The sequence below is a fragment of the Crassostrea angulata genome, chromosome 4 (genome assembly GCF_025612915.1).
Source record: "Crassostrea angulata isolate pt1a10 chromosome 4, ASM2561291v2, whole genome shotgun sequence".
NCBI classification, from domain to species: Eukaryota; Metazoa; Mollusca; class Bivalvia; order Ostreida; family Ostreidae; genus Magallana; species Magallana angulata.
Window position 1 is genome coordinate 39,270,426 of NC_069114.1, and position 15,804 is coordinate 39,286,229.

General features: G+C 34.1%; 1 protein-coding gene across 1 annotated transcript; it reads left to right on the forward strand.

Annotated features, from left to right (window-relative positions):
• Window positions 1-2,543: 2,543 nt before the first annotated feature.
• On the forward strand, window positions 2,544-15,257 carry LOC128181014 (mitochondrial proton/calcium exchanger protein-like). Its single transcript, XM_052849262.1, has 13 exons — window positions 2,544-2,677; window positions 4,027-4,081; window positions 4,373-4,886; window positions 5,350-5,487; window positions 6,027-6,161; window positions 6,667-6,870; window positions 7,320-7,571; window positions 8,068-8,496; window positions 8,836-8,938; window positions 9,303-9,439; window positions 10,512-10,759; window positions 13,059-13,200; window positions 13,492-15,257. Exons 1-13 carry the CDS (start codon window positions 2,629-2,631, stop codon window positions 13,723-13,725), a joined length of 2,640 nt encoding a protein of 879 aa, XP_052705222.1. The 5' UTR covers window positions 2,544-2,628; the 3' UTR covers window positions 13,726-15,257.
• Window positions 15,258-15,804: the final 547 nt, after the last annotated feature.

The window sequence follows — 15,804 nt, forward strand, 5'->3', positions numbered from 1 at the left end:
CATAAAAGCCAGAATAGGAAAGGCCAGAATAGCATTCCTGCAACTTGGAAACATCTGGAAAGCCAAGGGAATCACACCACGAACCAAAATTAGACTGTTTAACAGCAACGTAAAGGCAGTGTTCCTGTATGGTTCAGAAACATGGAGGATGACTGTATCTACAACAAACAGGATCCAGACATTTACTAACTCATATCTGAGACGTATTCTCCAGATCAAATGGCCAGACAAAATCAGTAACACCGATTTGTGGCAGAAGCCAAGCCCCTAATGAGGAAGATAAAATAAAGAGAAGGTGGGTGGATAAGGCATACTGTAAATTCCTAATTAAACGCGAGGAATTAATATCCGCGTAAAATCGCGATAAGCCCGCCTCGCGAATTCTAAAACCTCGCTTTTAATTTTGGGACACATGTAAACTACATGAAACTATGATAAAATTTCGGCATTCGCGATTTTATGTTCTCGCGATTTGATGGTAAACTATTGAATCGTGGAACTAAGTACTCGCGTAAAATAAGGAATCTACAGTATTCTACGCTAGCCACAGGATAACATCACAAGGCAAGCCCTATCCAGGAGCCTCCAGTGAAAACAAAAGAGGGGCGGACCAAAAAACACCTAGCGGAGAGATTTGGAGGCGGACATAAAAAGAATGGGTAAAAACTGGAAAGAGGTAGAAAGAATCGCACAGGGTAGAGGGGACTGTAGAAATCTTGTCAGCGGTCTATGCCCCAGAAGGGGTAGCAGGCATAAGTGAGTAACATAACGTTAACGAAGAATACAAAGACACCGACAGTGAAATCAGAAAAAAACCAGTAATAATTATAGTAAGTTAAGTTTTTATGTAAAAATTCCAAAAGTCGGTAATCTTCGTAGGTATTTCCGATAGATTTTCCTCATTATTGAGTGGTACACAAATGATTGTAGGAAACACCTAATTGTTGTCCTGAATATTAGAAAACAACAATGTTTTAATGCCGTTTTAAAGATCTACATGTATATTGTTCAATTTATTGCTATTCACGGAAGAGAGATATATAAAAGCTGCTATATGTAACATTTAACAGATTTTAATATAGTTAAGGAGGCTGGGGGGGGGGGGGGTCAAAATATAATATAATATAAAACCATCAGATTTATTTGAAAATTTTATAGGCGATTTCTGAAGTATCAACTACTACTTGATATAGAAAAATTTCATATATTTTAATATAAAATTTTATTATTTCCCATTATATTTATATGGAGCTCTTCTTTTAAAGGAGATCAATATTGTCTAAAATGGCAGCCACCCCCAGCCCCCTTAAAGTTATTAAATAGTCGTGCATCTTTAACTCTTTCACCATCCAAATACTTTATTCAACTAAAACCAATACTCTTTAAATCATATTCATTCTAACCTAGCTGTTCGGAAGGTCTTTTTGAAAATATACAAGCGTGTTCGATTTACACGTAAATCAAGTAGAGGGTCCCTAACCACACCTGTCAATTTGATTCAGGCAGGCATCATCAGGACACAACCTTGGGTCCAAGTGGGCTTAGTTTTCAGTCGACTTTGGTTTTGTTCTAAGACAGTAAGATCACGTGATGAAGAGAAGCTTCGCTCCGCTCTGTGCCCATGATTTCTCTTCCCATGATCTTACTGTCTTAAAACAAAACTCAAGTCAAATCAAAAGATTGACAGGTACGGTTGGTGAACCTGTTGTACTTAATTTACGTATAAATCGAACACGCGAACTTTCATCGAGTCAAGTTAGAACGAGTAGGATTCAAAGGATTTTGTTTTCTTTTCTTTTTATTGATTATTTATACGTGTAGACCTACGTGAAATTTGTAAACTGTGACTGCCATATAAATAGCAACCATTTTCTCCTTATCATATCAATGCATCGAAAACCGTATTTTCATTCTCGAAATCGTGTAATGATTATTCATGTTGACGATTGCGTTTTTCCTTCTATTTTACAAAAATGGGACAAACTTCTTACGAACTACATAATACTTATACCTATGTTTAGAAAGGAAGAAAAATTATAGAATCTAAAAATTTTAAAATAGTAACTTTCAGATGTCACTTTTATTTTGAGAGGGTGGTGGGTGGTATTAAACATAAAGTCATGAAGCGATTTTTCATCAATCAATCTCTCTTCGATCAGTATCCAGAGAACATGATTAAGCAAGTGGTAAAATATAATTAGGCTTTTAAGCTTTAAATAACATAACGTAATAAATAGCAATAATTTTCAGGGGTAAAATATAACATGTTTAACATGTTTAAAGCTGCTCGATCGGTCGCAAAGTCATTTACCTGGGGACCTTGACCTCTTTGCACCGTGAATTTTGCGTGTATGATATGTTTTGTACATCCGTGGTATCAAAGTAGAAATCGTATAAATTATAGCAATAATTTTTCTAATTTTTAAGATAATGAAATCATGTCATGAAAGTCCGAAATACACCCACATGTTTTTTTTGTCCTTTATCACAAGAAAAACAAGTCGGGATCGAAATATTGTTTATACTGGTTCTCTGACCTTCAACTTGAATAAAAGGGAACCAACGTATTCTTTTAGAATGGGGTAGAAAAAATCGTTGTAGATCATCAACCAGACTTTAAGAAAAACAATGCCATATCGCTATTTAATATGCACGTCGACAAAAACTTTCTCAAACGGTAAGATTTATTTTCACAAGCAACCCATGCTCGAAATGAGGTTGGTTCCTGACGGGATCAGCTGTTTTGTTGACCGTCGGTAGTTGGTAAACGCCGTTCAATGTCAATACTCACATGGTCGGTTAAATGCAATTGATCTTACGTAATACGTTCGTAACTTCGTGAAAAACAAAAGAACAATATATATCACGCCTATTTTGTGCACATTATACTATCCAATATTATTGATTGGTTCTTTGTGTTAGAAATATACTGGCTTAGTTTCAGTTTTTTGTTTGTTTTGGAGATGTGACATCATTTTTGTATTCTTTATTTTACTTCGATTAAATAATTCATACATATTCTTTTATTAAAGTACTGAAATGGTATATGGTAGCATTTGGTTTATTCATGGTGTTATACTTTTATAACATGTCTTGGTTTGTTTTAAAATAAAGAAAACATTTTTTTCTATTGATAGAATGACTTTACTTTTGATTCAAAAGTTTATTTAAGACATACTGAAGTACAGATGTTTGGTTTAGTTTTTGATAATTTGACTGCTATGAATAAGGAACATCTTTTTTCAGAGGTTAAAGAAATTGAGAGTGAGATGTTAAAAGATCTATTATGGAGAACAGATGAATGCAGGTTTTATCTTTGAGGAAGATTTTTGATAAGGAGATGGAAAGTGAAAGTGTATCAAACTAATATCAATCATCATGATCATGGCAGATGAGAGGTTATATTACCCCCCCCCCCCCCCCCCCAATTCATCTCCTGTATATTTTTGCTGTTGATAAGAATGTGAATATATAAAATCATGTGACCGTTCACACTGGAGATGTTAAGTTCTGATTTATATAGTGAAGTTACTGGACTCAAATGGAAATTGGGTCGAGTACATTTTAGAGTGAACGAATTACTACATTGGCAATAACACTGTTCCTGCCATATCTTGTTACATGTTATGATGTAGGTACACTGACTCCAGCTTATTCAGTTATTATTATTTTTTTTGTCTGTACCTCATATATGATATTGTTGATGTGGAAAGAAGAGAACAACGGCTTGTAAAGTACTAAACATTTACAACATACTCATAGTCATGTACATGTCATTGTATTAATTAAGTTTCGAATTGTGTAAAACATTTTCTATAACTAGTAATAAAATCAGTCAGTAGTTGGAACCAATTTTTCATACCTACATGTACCTGTATATTTTTTACGATAATGCTTTAAACATACCAGTACAGAGAAATAGCAATATTCTGTATGAGGTGAAAAGAGAATGTGTGAGTAAATTAAAGGTTGAGTTTTAAGTATGTTTGATTAGAAAATAAGAAATAAAATTCTTTCTTTCACCAGACCTTTTGAGGAAGTTGGCCCCGTTGACTTGTTGCCATGGGTCACAACAGACACGGTATGTAGATTCATTTTTGTAAATGCTTATTGATATTAACCCCTTTTCATCCCCCCTTAAAAAAAGACGAAAGTATACTGTCCTATGTAAGTGTGCTCTATGGTCATTAGAAGATTAATTTTTTCTTTTTTTTTGGTTTTGCATTTTGAGAATGATTTCTCAGATTTTTTTATGACACATCTTATTTCAAAAAAATTGATATGTGTGTTAAAGAATCTGAACTGTTACTAGCTTTATAGTTATTGAAATTGATTCAATAATAAAAGCCTTGGAGTCATTTTTACATTACAGGTTTGCAAAGGGCCGCACACATAATCGACACTTCTACACAAGTCATAAGTTAAGTTCTAAACTCCCACACCGGCCTCACAGTCACTGGTTTAACGAAAATAAACAGTTTATTCAAAATTGTAATTATTTCAAAACAAACTATGTCATATGCTGTGCTCCACCTAGACGATTTCCCGGAAATGATGTAACATGGATACGTGATTATCACATTTCTACTGTCTTGTTCAACGATGAGGGTAAAAAGGAAGTGAAGAATGTCGAATCAACAAAGATATCGGAATCAAAGGCTGACAAGCCACAGAAAGATGGTGTGGCAAAGGTGGTTAAACCCGCGGAAAAGTCTAAGGAAGTGGGGCCACCAGCCAAGAAGAAATTGAGTGTCAGAATAATGGACGAACTGAAGCATTATTACCACGGATTTAAGTTACTGTTCAAGGAGTTTCGAATGTCCACCAGGTATATGATTGACGTGGTTATATTTAGGAAATCTCTGAAGAGGCGGGAGATCAAGCAGGTACTTGTATTGCTATTTACTTACATTGTTTCATAGATGTTACCAGTAATAGAATTTTAATACAGAATTTTTCCCAAATTTTTTTTTTTAATACAGTAGTTACATTTCACTAGATTTATAAAGAAACGTCTTAAGAATAGTTTCCGTACAATGTGCTGTATTGAATTGCATTTTTATCTTTGAACTTATTATTTTGCAGTTTGATATTGGTATGATGAAATGATTAAAACCATTTAAACATGCATATTATTGTAAATAATGCGTTTTTGATATATATGCGCCTTACAATTTCAAAAAAAAAGAAATTTGAGTTAAAAAAAAACAACTACATACTCCTACACCTTTAAATAAAAGAAGTGGGGGGAAAATGAAAACTCCAGTGACAATTTTTGTAGAACAAAGTTTTATATCAGAATACATGCTGTTATAAACATGATAAAGAACTTGCATTTTATCTCACCAGGTTATTCGATCAACCTTTGACATTCTGCGTATATTACCCATGATCATCATCCTTGTAATCCCATTCATGGAGTTTGCCATTCCAGTCATCATCAAGTTCTTTCCAGGACTTCTCCCCAGTACTTTCCAACCCAAGAAGGTTTGTACATTACTGTTTGAAAATCTGTAATGATATTTAATGCGTACATATTTATTTACATTTACATGTATAGCGTAAGTTTTATTAGATAAAAAAATAAAATGAAAGGTTTCGAAACGGTTTCACGGTCTAGTCTGTTGAAATGCACCAATGATTTTATTATATTTAACCATTCATTCATTAGCTAAGTTATTTGATTTAAAGTTGATTTTTGTGAATTGATTAATTTGTACGTACATAGAATAAAGATTGTATTTCATATATTGTGATTCAGGGGTATCCTTGAAATGTACAAAAAATGAAGCCATCAACAAATTCTTACTAGTGCTTCTGAGAAAATTCTTAGATTTGAGCTAGAAAGAATAGTACTTACTATTTGTATTAAGAAATTGGTCCAGTTTTTTTTATGACCTTTCTTAAATTTACCTTTGAATATTTTTGCTAAAAACCCAAGTGACCATAGTAATAAAAAAAAATTTGTGTCCCACTAGTAAGCCTGATTTAAGTTTTTTATGGGTTGTGTTTTTAATTAACCACAGACAGATGACATGAGACTGAAAGTGTTGAAGGCAAAGATCGAGATGACCAAGAACATGGTGGAGACGATCAAGAGCTCCCCCCTCATCAGCAAGAAAACCAGCACTGCAGAGGACTTTGCTAACTTTGTGGCCAATGTAAGATTTATTTCATTCATAAAGCTTATGATAAATTCTAAGTCCAAGTTAAGGCTTAAGCAAGTCAAGATCCCAAAACCAGGGACTAAGACTTTTTAACTGGATTCAGCCATGAATTTAAAACTTACTTGGACAGTTACTTTAGGCATACAAACCCAAAGATGAAATATTGTTTTTATAATTTCCAAAGTTGCTGTACATCAGTTTAAAAATTACAGTCAGTAAATATTTATATAACAGTAGATGAGTCCCTAGTATAAAAAAAACATGATTTAATTAGCTGCAATAATGTAGCCCTCTCCAATTTTTTAACTGACGTTTTCTACCCCCTTCCCCCAACCCCCAAAAAAGGAAGAGTGCTACATGATTGCAGGTACCTTTTAATGGACCTTTTACCCTTGTTATTTAGACACAAATACAAATAATTATAGTGATATACGGGGGGTATTCAATAAAAATGTAAATCTTCCATTATTTGTGTGACCTTCAACATGTTTAACAACAGGTCAGGACAAAAGGTATCCAGCCGACCACAGAGGAGATAATGAAGTACTCCAAGTTCTTTGAGGACGAGCTGACGCTGGAGAATCTGAGCCGGCCACAGCTTCAGGCCATGTGTCGTGTCCTTGACTTGCAGCCCATGGGAATGGATGGCTTTCTCAGGTTCTCCCTCAGGATGAAACTCAAGCGGCTCAAGATGGATGATGTCGTAAGTTCTTTTAGTATTTTATCATTTTCTTTTCTGGTGAAATCAATTTTTGAAGTTAATGGGGTTCAAGGAATTTCAATTGTAAATGTAAAAATACATACTTATTTTTACTGACAGATCCCTTCTATCTGTTAATTAGCTACAGCTTTGCGATTAGGTAGATTATAAATGCTTTATAAGATGGCTAATTAGCTATACACTCTCTCTCTCTCTCTCTCTCTCTCTCTCTCTCTCTCTCTCTCTCTCTCTCTCTCTGTAACTCACTCAGATTGATTGCCCTTTTTTATTTAGTCAATGCCCTTTTGTCTTTGTTTTATATTACTGTCTTTCTCTCTTCTCATCATTTTACAGCATGTTTATCTTCTGAAATCATAACTCTAAAGTTTGTAGACACAACGTAAACAAATTTTTTGATTAACTGTAGCAGTAAAATTTCAAATGACTTGTAGATGATCAAACAGGAAGGAGTTGACAGTCTGACAATTCCAGAACTGCAGGCAGCTAACCGCGAGCGAGGAATGCGAGCACTGGGTGTGTCCGAGGAGCGGCTCAGAAGCCAGCTACAGCAATGGCTGGACCTTCACCTCGACAAGAATGTCCCCGCCTCACTGCTGCTTTTCTCCCGGGCTCTTTATTTGCCAGAGACACTGTCAACAGAGGAACAGCTGAAAGAGTCCATTATTAATCTCCCAGAGACCATGGTAGGGAGTGTTCATGTGTACTAGGGTTTCTTTATTATTCTGAGACTTTGATCATGATTTTTGTATTCAAATTTCAAAGTTTTAAAAAATTCTTTGAAATTAAAGAAATGTAGAAATTCTGTGCTTCTTGACCTGTTGTCTTAACCTGTGTTGAATTTTGTAGTATTTTTCTAAAACTATAAAAATTTATATATAATATAAATGAAACCACAGTAGCTACTGAAAAGGTGCAGATTTTTTTCAGTTTGCATCTTTTTTCTATATTCATTCTAGTATTACCAGTATTTATGATCTTGTAAAGCACCCAGAATATTTGAGATTTATCATCCTAAAACTGCTTAGTTTTACTAAGGAATGAACATTTATTTTTTTTTTACCTATGAAGATAATCTGAGAATGTAATTTACAGTTTTAATTAAAACAGAAACTGTTTTCTTTTCCAATAAAGAGTAATTTGCATTAGCATTACTCTAAAGAATTTTCTTTGTCATTTTAGACATCCAAGGAGAAGATTGCTGAGGCCCTAGCCTTGAAAGAAAAGGAGAAAGAAAAACTAGAGGAGGAGAAAATTTCCAAGGTGCCTGAGGTGGTTCCAGTAACTCCACCTCCTGTTGAAGAGCCGGTGGTGTCTGAGGAGCAGCCTGCCACAGGAGTCAAAGGACTGACTGCCAAACTACAGAGCAAGCTTGCCGACTTCAAGGCGAAGGTGGATGAATATGACAAGGAGGCCACCAAGAAACGAGTGCTGAAGATCTGGAAGATGATCAGAGAGCTCGGCGAAGAGAACCAGCGAGAGCACAAGAAGTTCTTTGAGGAGTATAAAGAGTTCCTGAAGGAGGGAGAAAAAGTCCAAGTGACGAAGAGCGAGGCGGCCCCAGCGAAGGGAGCCAAAGTGGCAACACCTGTCACCGAGGAAGAGAAGAAGGTGGGCAATTTCTTTGTTCTTGTAACATGCCATGAAATGTTTACTCTGTCGTCCCTTTTATTTTCTTTCTGTTTATAAATTAGAGTAGTTCATCTCAGTTTTCCACTTTACTGGTAAACAAAAAATGAATTTCTTACAAATCATGGTTATGTGTAGTTAAATACTTACTACTAGTATCTGGTAAAAAGTTTCTGAAAATGCAGTGCACTGTTTTCCTAATTTTCTGTCTATTGAAGTTGAGGACATCATTTTATTCCAAATAAAAAATCACTTTTGCAAATAAATTTTTTATTAAGGTCAATTTGATATGTATCTTTTATTTTAACTTAATTTTCACAGGCAATGGCTACTGCTGAAGCGGTGGCTGCTGAGACCATTATGACATCAGAGGGAGAGACCCAGACAGACCCCGCCCTCATGCTTGAGTCTCAGCCTGGAGAAGGTAGGAACTGTGTACTAACACAACCTCTCACACTAACCTGACTTTTACTTTTTTATCCAGGGTGTTTAGATATTGCTGCTTAAGTTTTGTAAAGTGGTTTAATCTGATTTTCTCAATTTTCATTGATTTTCTGGATTTCAAGATATTAATCTTATTATAATGAATAATCGAATGTTGATTTGAACAACACCCCCCCCCCCCCCCCTTAAAAAAATGAAAGGAAATTCTCTATTTCTATGAGACTGCAAAAGAATCCCAACCCCAAAGCAGTGGATTTTGATGGAGGTGTAAATGCTGTGTTTTGGTTTTTTTTTTATTTAGTAGTCTGATAATAAAGTTAAATGACAGTCTTTTGATTCTGTAGAATTGAAGGACCTGGATGAGCAGATAACCACGGAAGATCTGGAAGATATAGAAGACGCTCTGTATGAGGCTGCCAAAGAGAGGGCTGTAGATCTGGAGAAGGAAGAAAGGGAGGAAGATCTGGAAGATTGTGAGGAGGTGGGTGGATCATTGAAGGGTGGGGAAGTGGTGTTTGTGATACATTTAGGGAGGTAGATCATTGAGGGATTGGGGAGAGATGTTTGTGATAAATGTAGTGGTACATGTAGATCATTGACAGGTAAGAAGATGCTTGTGATGCATAAAGTGAATGGATTATTTTGGGAATGATTGTATTCATGTAGTGTTGATACAGTTAGTTGGTAGATCATTGAGGAATGGAGTTGGGGATATTTGTATTCTAGTAGTGCTAATATATTGAGTGGGATATCATTGAGAGGTTGGGTGGGTTGTTTATGATGCAATTAGTGAATGGATCTTTGAGGAGTGGGGAATGATTGTATTCCAGTAGTGGCAATATATCTAGTGGGTGGATCTTTGAAGAGTGGGTGAGGGATCTTCGTATTCCAGTAGTGCTTATACAATAAGTGGGTGGATCATCGAGGAGTGGAATGTATTCAAGTTGTGTTGATACATTATTTGGGTGGATCATTAAGGGATGGGGGGGGGGAATGTTTGTATTCCATTAGTGTTAATATTACATTCAAGGACCAAGGTAACACTGTCTCGATATGTCATTTAAAATTACAGGTTCTAAGGGAGGGAAAGGGGTAGCATGAGTAATTGTTTTAAAAGTTAAAATAAAAACTACTGTGGACATCTAATATTTATATTATTGATAAATACCCTACATTATGAAGGTACATATTTAAATGATGGTATTCAAAGATATTAAATTAAATTTTGTTTATACTACTCATAGTATATTAAGTATGCCCTCTTTTGTCGGCTTTACTTTAACTATGCCAGTACAATACACATTCACCAGTTTGTAGTACCAAAATATTAAAAACTCTTAGTTTAAAATTAAGATATTTTCCAAAATATATTTCAGTTTTCTAAGGTTTGGTCTAAATGGGGACAAAACCAAGAGTTTGAGTTTTATTTTTAGTGGCACAAACAGACGTAGCCAGAGATTCCTTATTGACTTGGAATGGGGAAGGTGTAAATGGACTTTGGATGTTGAAACTTGTGAACATGTACAAAACTTAAAGTTTTTGTTTTTGAACAGGATGTAGATGAACTGAAAGCAGTCGTCCTGCAGGAAGGCGATGTCAACTCAAAGAACGCCAGCAAGCTCTGGAAGATGGTGAACAAGGCGGTGGATCAGCTCGACAAGCAGATCGACGACTTCCATGACATCAAAGACGAGATACAGGTGGAGATCGACACGCGGGAGGTGCGGCTGAAGAAGAGTCCCGAACTCCAGACCAATCTAGAGAAGAGAGAGGAAATACTGTCGGAACTCAAAAAGAGAAAGTAAGCTGTGTTTTATTGGCTTTATCTGAGTGTGTATGTGTGTCAAAGAATTTATTTCATAGATTTGTGTTTACCATCATACTACAAATATTTCTCACATCAAGTTGTAAATTATTTTTATAATCTATTTATATAATATAATAATTTTATCTACAATCATGAATTCAAAAACAATTTAACACCACCACAAAGTTTTTCCTTGGTCTTCTTTAAGTTTTAAAAACTAAAGTTTAATGGTACCAAATGATTTTTTCTCCTGGTGCAAATGTTTGCATTTAGATTCCAAAATAAGTATTTTTAGCGGTTTCAAAATTTTTTGTGATTTGGATTTATAACTTTAAGGATTGTATCAAATATGATTCCTTTTGGTTGAATTTTTTTTCATTGAAATGGCAACACAGAATTTTAAAGCAAAAATTATCACCCTACAGAAAATTCTATTCAAATGCATATGGTCATACATTGCCTGTGATATTATAAGGTCTAGTGATGCTGAGCAAAGGTATGTCAAGAATGTATAGTTATCCCTGCTCTTAAGGACAACAGACCTAATTCACTTTGCGCAGATATATATACCGGTATATAAAAGGAGTTACTGTTATGAACATCAAATTTTCAGCATTACGTCACAATCACTTAAACTCTACAAAAATTCAGTTATGACACAATATACTGCTGTTCTATGTCATCAATACACACTTTATTCGGTACATGTAGTGGCTGACCTTGCTATAATTTAATATGCTAAAATACGCTTTTCAATATTATTTATCATGCACAAATTTCTTTAGAAGATGTCAAAGTTCTGTAGTGAATTTTACACTTGCTCAAGTTATTAATAACCATTTACATAGATAAGTTAACAGAGTTTGAGCCAGTGAACAAATCATTTATATTCCGATCCACGTTCAATAGTCGTATTGAAAATAGAAATTGAAAATACTGTCCCTGTGCTTAGGTTTTGAAGTATTTTATCATAAAAAAATGTTTAGCACACTCTGATAGTCATTTTGTTTCATAAATCGATATTGAAATGATGCACATAAACCTTTTTCTTAGAGTTTTCGCAGTACTTTTTCTGAAAAATTTAAGAAAAATAGTGGCACATTGCACTTTGGCATCTGCTTCAGTAAAAACGAAGTTAATGACATGTTCATTTTCAAAATGCCATTAATTCCAAATCGTCATAATATTATTTACAATATGGCTAGAAATCTATTGCAGAATTTTTTTAGAATTTTTTTTTATCTTAAGAATGCTTTAACCCATTATGATTAAGAATGCTTTAAGCCATTATGTTTAATTGAAAAAGAAAAGTAAAGTAAACAATTTTGGAAATGGTTCCTACTAAAAATCTAATTCTATTTGTAAGTTATATTTTCATTGATTTTGATATATCTTTCTTAACTCTAACTCGCACAAAAATTTTCATGAAAAATCACTATTGTAGAAATGATTTAGGTCTGTCGTCCTTAAATTGGAATGATTTTTGTTAAAAAAAAAGTTTGTGTTCTTGTTGGTCAGAACAAGTGTGAGGCTTATCTCTGCTTGTTTCTGATTGGAATGTTTAAAGTTTTGTCATTTAATGTTGTATTTAATTTAATCGTATAAGAATGTGTGCAGGCATCCTTGCTCGTGCTTATCGACTTCTATTGGCAGTTGAGCAGGTGTTTGAAGTTAACCTGCCTGAACAATGCTTTCTACTTAAAAGTACCCAAACGTGCAATATATGTCTTCTATACATTGCCACCAGTCAGGGCTACTAGTATTTGTTTCTGTTTCAAGTGTTTCAGCCCTCTTTGACATCAAGCCGTGATCACATCTTTCTTGACTTAGTAAATTTCATTTGGAATCATCTTATGTTGGCTTACAAATTTGCACATTTTTATGCATATGCATATGATTGAAACTCTACCTTCTGTTTTAATTTCTATTTTATGTAAGAAGCACTTTCAGTCAAAATAAAAATTGTTTTTATATCTCTGTAACGCATGCAACCTTTAATGTAATATGATATGACAATGAACAGATTAATGGGTTGGAAATATATTGAAAAAGTGTAAAGTGAAGGGGTTGAGAGGTCAGTTGTTAACAAATTTGCAAATGCTTTTGTCTGGTTTGGATATGAAGGAAATATGGTATTTTGACAAGTAATGACTACTGATTTTGCATGGGCAACTATTTGAAAGAGCATGCATACATATATATATATCTATCTGAAAAATGGACCTGATGAAAGCAGTCTCAACTAAGGGTTTCACATGTGTCATCACTGAACACGATTTTATCTCTGTTGCAGGAAGTCTGTGATTAGCATTAACGAGATGCTGCTTGCTATGAAGAGAATTAAGAAGATTCCGGACGACGTGAGGTTCCAGAAGATCGTCCAGGTGTTGGATGAGGACAGGGATGGGCGGATCGAACTTGTCCATGCCATGAAGGTCAGGATCTAAAAATTGTACAATGCAATAGTATATTTCCTGCTATATTCACAATGGTTACTGGTATAGAAAGCAAAAAAGACCTGGTATTCATGCATTTGTAATACTGAATATTTTACTTTGATGGCAGTTCTGTTTCTTTAATAATTTAATGAAAATCAGCATATTCATTGCATTGATATACAAAGATTACATGCATTGTCAACATTGACAGATTTTATTTGACTGCATTAATTTCAACTTGATTACAAATAATAACTTGATAGAAGTTATTGATTTCTGTTGAAACAGGTGATTGAATTGCTAGGAAAGGACAACATGAAATTGAATCCTAAACAGGTGTCTGAAGTGACACGCCTAGTCCAAGAGGAGTTAATGCGAGAGGAAAAGGAGACACTGAAAGATAAGGCAGAGACATTGAAAGACAAAGCAGAGACTTTCAAAACAGAAGAGCTCCAATCAAAGGGAGATCAATCTGCAGAGAAAAGCACTGATTCAGACAAAAAGAAAGAGAAACAGACATAATCGGGACTTCCAACATCTACTGTGAATGGAAACATTTCTTTAGCATGTGATGGGATTTACTCAAAAACTATCTCCTATCTAGTGCTAGGCAAACGAAACAAATCCACTTTCTAACAGGTTTGTTTTGAAAGTGGATATACAAAAAAAGTCTTTTAAGTGATGAAGTGCAGATAAAGGTAAAAGCCAGAACCTGGTATATTGTAGGAAGAATTTGTTGGTGAATATTTTTAAGTGACATTGTAAACATGCTTTACGATCATTAATTTTTGTATTAAGTTATATGAATGTGCCACCCACCACATTGTTTCATGTGATAAGGTGGAAGTCTAGTTCATAACATTGTGGATAATTTTGTGAATTCCTCTGAGTTGTCGATGCTATTTTCTATCACCTGCAATATCTATTGTTAAGTTGTATATTTCGTAAGTTTAATATATCTGTCCTATTTCTTGACTTTTGTTTTTGGTGCATATCACTGCTAAGATCGCTGCTATTGCAGTGCTTTGGTTTAGAATGCAAAGAGAAAGTGGACAAACTAAAGGAAGATGGTCTGGTCTGTCAATGAAAGAGTCTAATGGAATTATTGCATATATCTGTGCCATTTCTTTACATTTACCTGTAGATATTTGTTTGAAAATATAAACATCATTCAAATTCCAAACATATACCTGTACTTGGAAAAAATCTCTGTGTGCTGAAAATCATTTTCATTAGAAAGGTTTGTAGGTGTTTAATTATGACCGTGGTGAATTTGAATGAAACAAACAAAATACTTAAGATACTGGATGGTCATCAAATTTATTATTTATTTTAGATTCACTAAACAATTTTAAAAGATGATTAAATATGAGTATCATTATAGCCATAAACTATTATTTATTAAGGAAAAAATCACACGTTAGAATGCTGTCTGAAAAATTTGATTGTTTTTATTTTTAGAATTGGCAGTCATGTTTAATATAAAGATCTTTTAAAGGATTTTAGTTGTGTCAAATGACCAAGACCATCCAGCTTCTTTAAGGTGGTATGGGCCACCTCCATGTTGCAGTGTACTATTTATTGAAATAAACGATAAAATGAAGTTTTAATTTGATGAATAATTTCTTTCCCAGATTTGTTATCTAACAGTGTAGCACAGTGGGTAAGAGTCTGTAAGTCATGAGTTTGAATCCTTCTTTAAACATTTTTTTCGGTTAAATATTGCAAAATTTGAAAATTCTAAACTGATGAAAGTATTTTTATCATAATGTACTAAATCCACATTGATATCAAGAGATGTCCCATACCACATTAAGGTTAATTCAATATGCATCCACTCGTACATGTTTCAGTATGATACTTTTTTAGTGAATATACAAGCTATATAATTATATACTGTATGTTCCCCATTTTGTTTCAGATGAAAAGAGAAAGAATGAATTTATTTAAATAAAATGACATGGAGTTTAATTTGTTTTAAACGAATATCTTTCATCTGCAAATCATTGTATGCATTAACATGTACAACCAATTAAAGCGTGGCGATAAAATCACTTTGGTTTTTGTTGTTTTTCTTTAAGATGTGGCAGTGTAATTTGAAATAGGCAGAATGTTGAGGTCATTTGTAGAAGGAATACAGGCGTAAATTAAAGAGTGTTTCACACCAAATATGATCAGTGTGAATAATATAATTGAATACAAAATCCCATCCATTGAAACAAAACTCCTATGGAGGCGAAGGTTGGAAACACGGGCATCTGGCGTTATATATTTAAAGTCAGGTGATCGAAAAAACATATATTAAAACTTTACTATAGATGAAGCTCAAGACTTGTTCTCGTAAAGCAGTATCCAAGTCTCTTCCCTAAATATTAATTTCCGCATAAAACTTGTGATACATTACTTGTGAGTCATGATATTGATTCATGGGCGTTTGAGGTATACAAAAAAAAAAATCAATAATTTTACTTTCATGGGTACATTTATTTCCTTAAATATGTATAAGTCGATATATTTTGAGTGGGGAAAAAAAGTAAAAAAAAAATCGTAAGTTTTGAATAATACATTTACATTTATTTCCTTAAATATATATAAGTCGAT

Coding starts and splice junctions, on each gene's coding strand:
- LOC128181014 (XM_052849262.1), top strand. CDS start 2,629: ATGCCATATCGCTATTTAATATGCACGTCGACAAAAACTTTCTCAAAC. Junction 7,572..8,067: donor TTAATCTCCCAGAGACCATG/GTAGGGAGTGTT, acceptor TTGTCATTTTAG/ACATCCAAGGAGAAGATTGC. Junction 10,760..13,058: donor TCGGAACTCAAAAAGAGAAA/GTAAGCTGTGTT, acceptor TCTCTGTTGCAG/GAAGTCTGTGATTAGCATTA.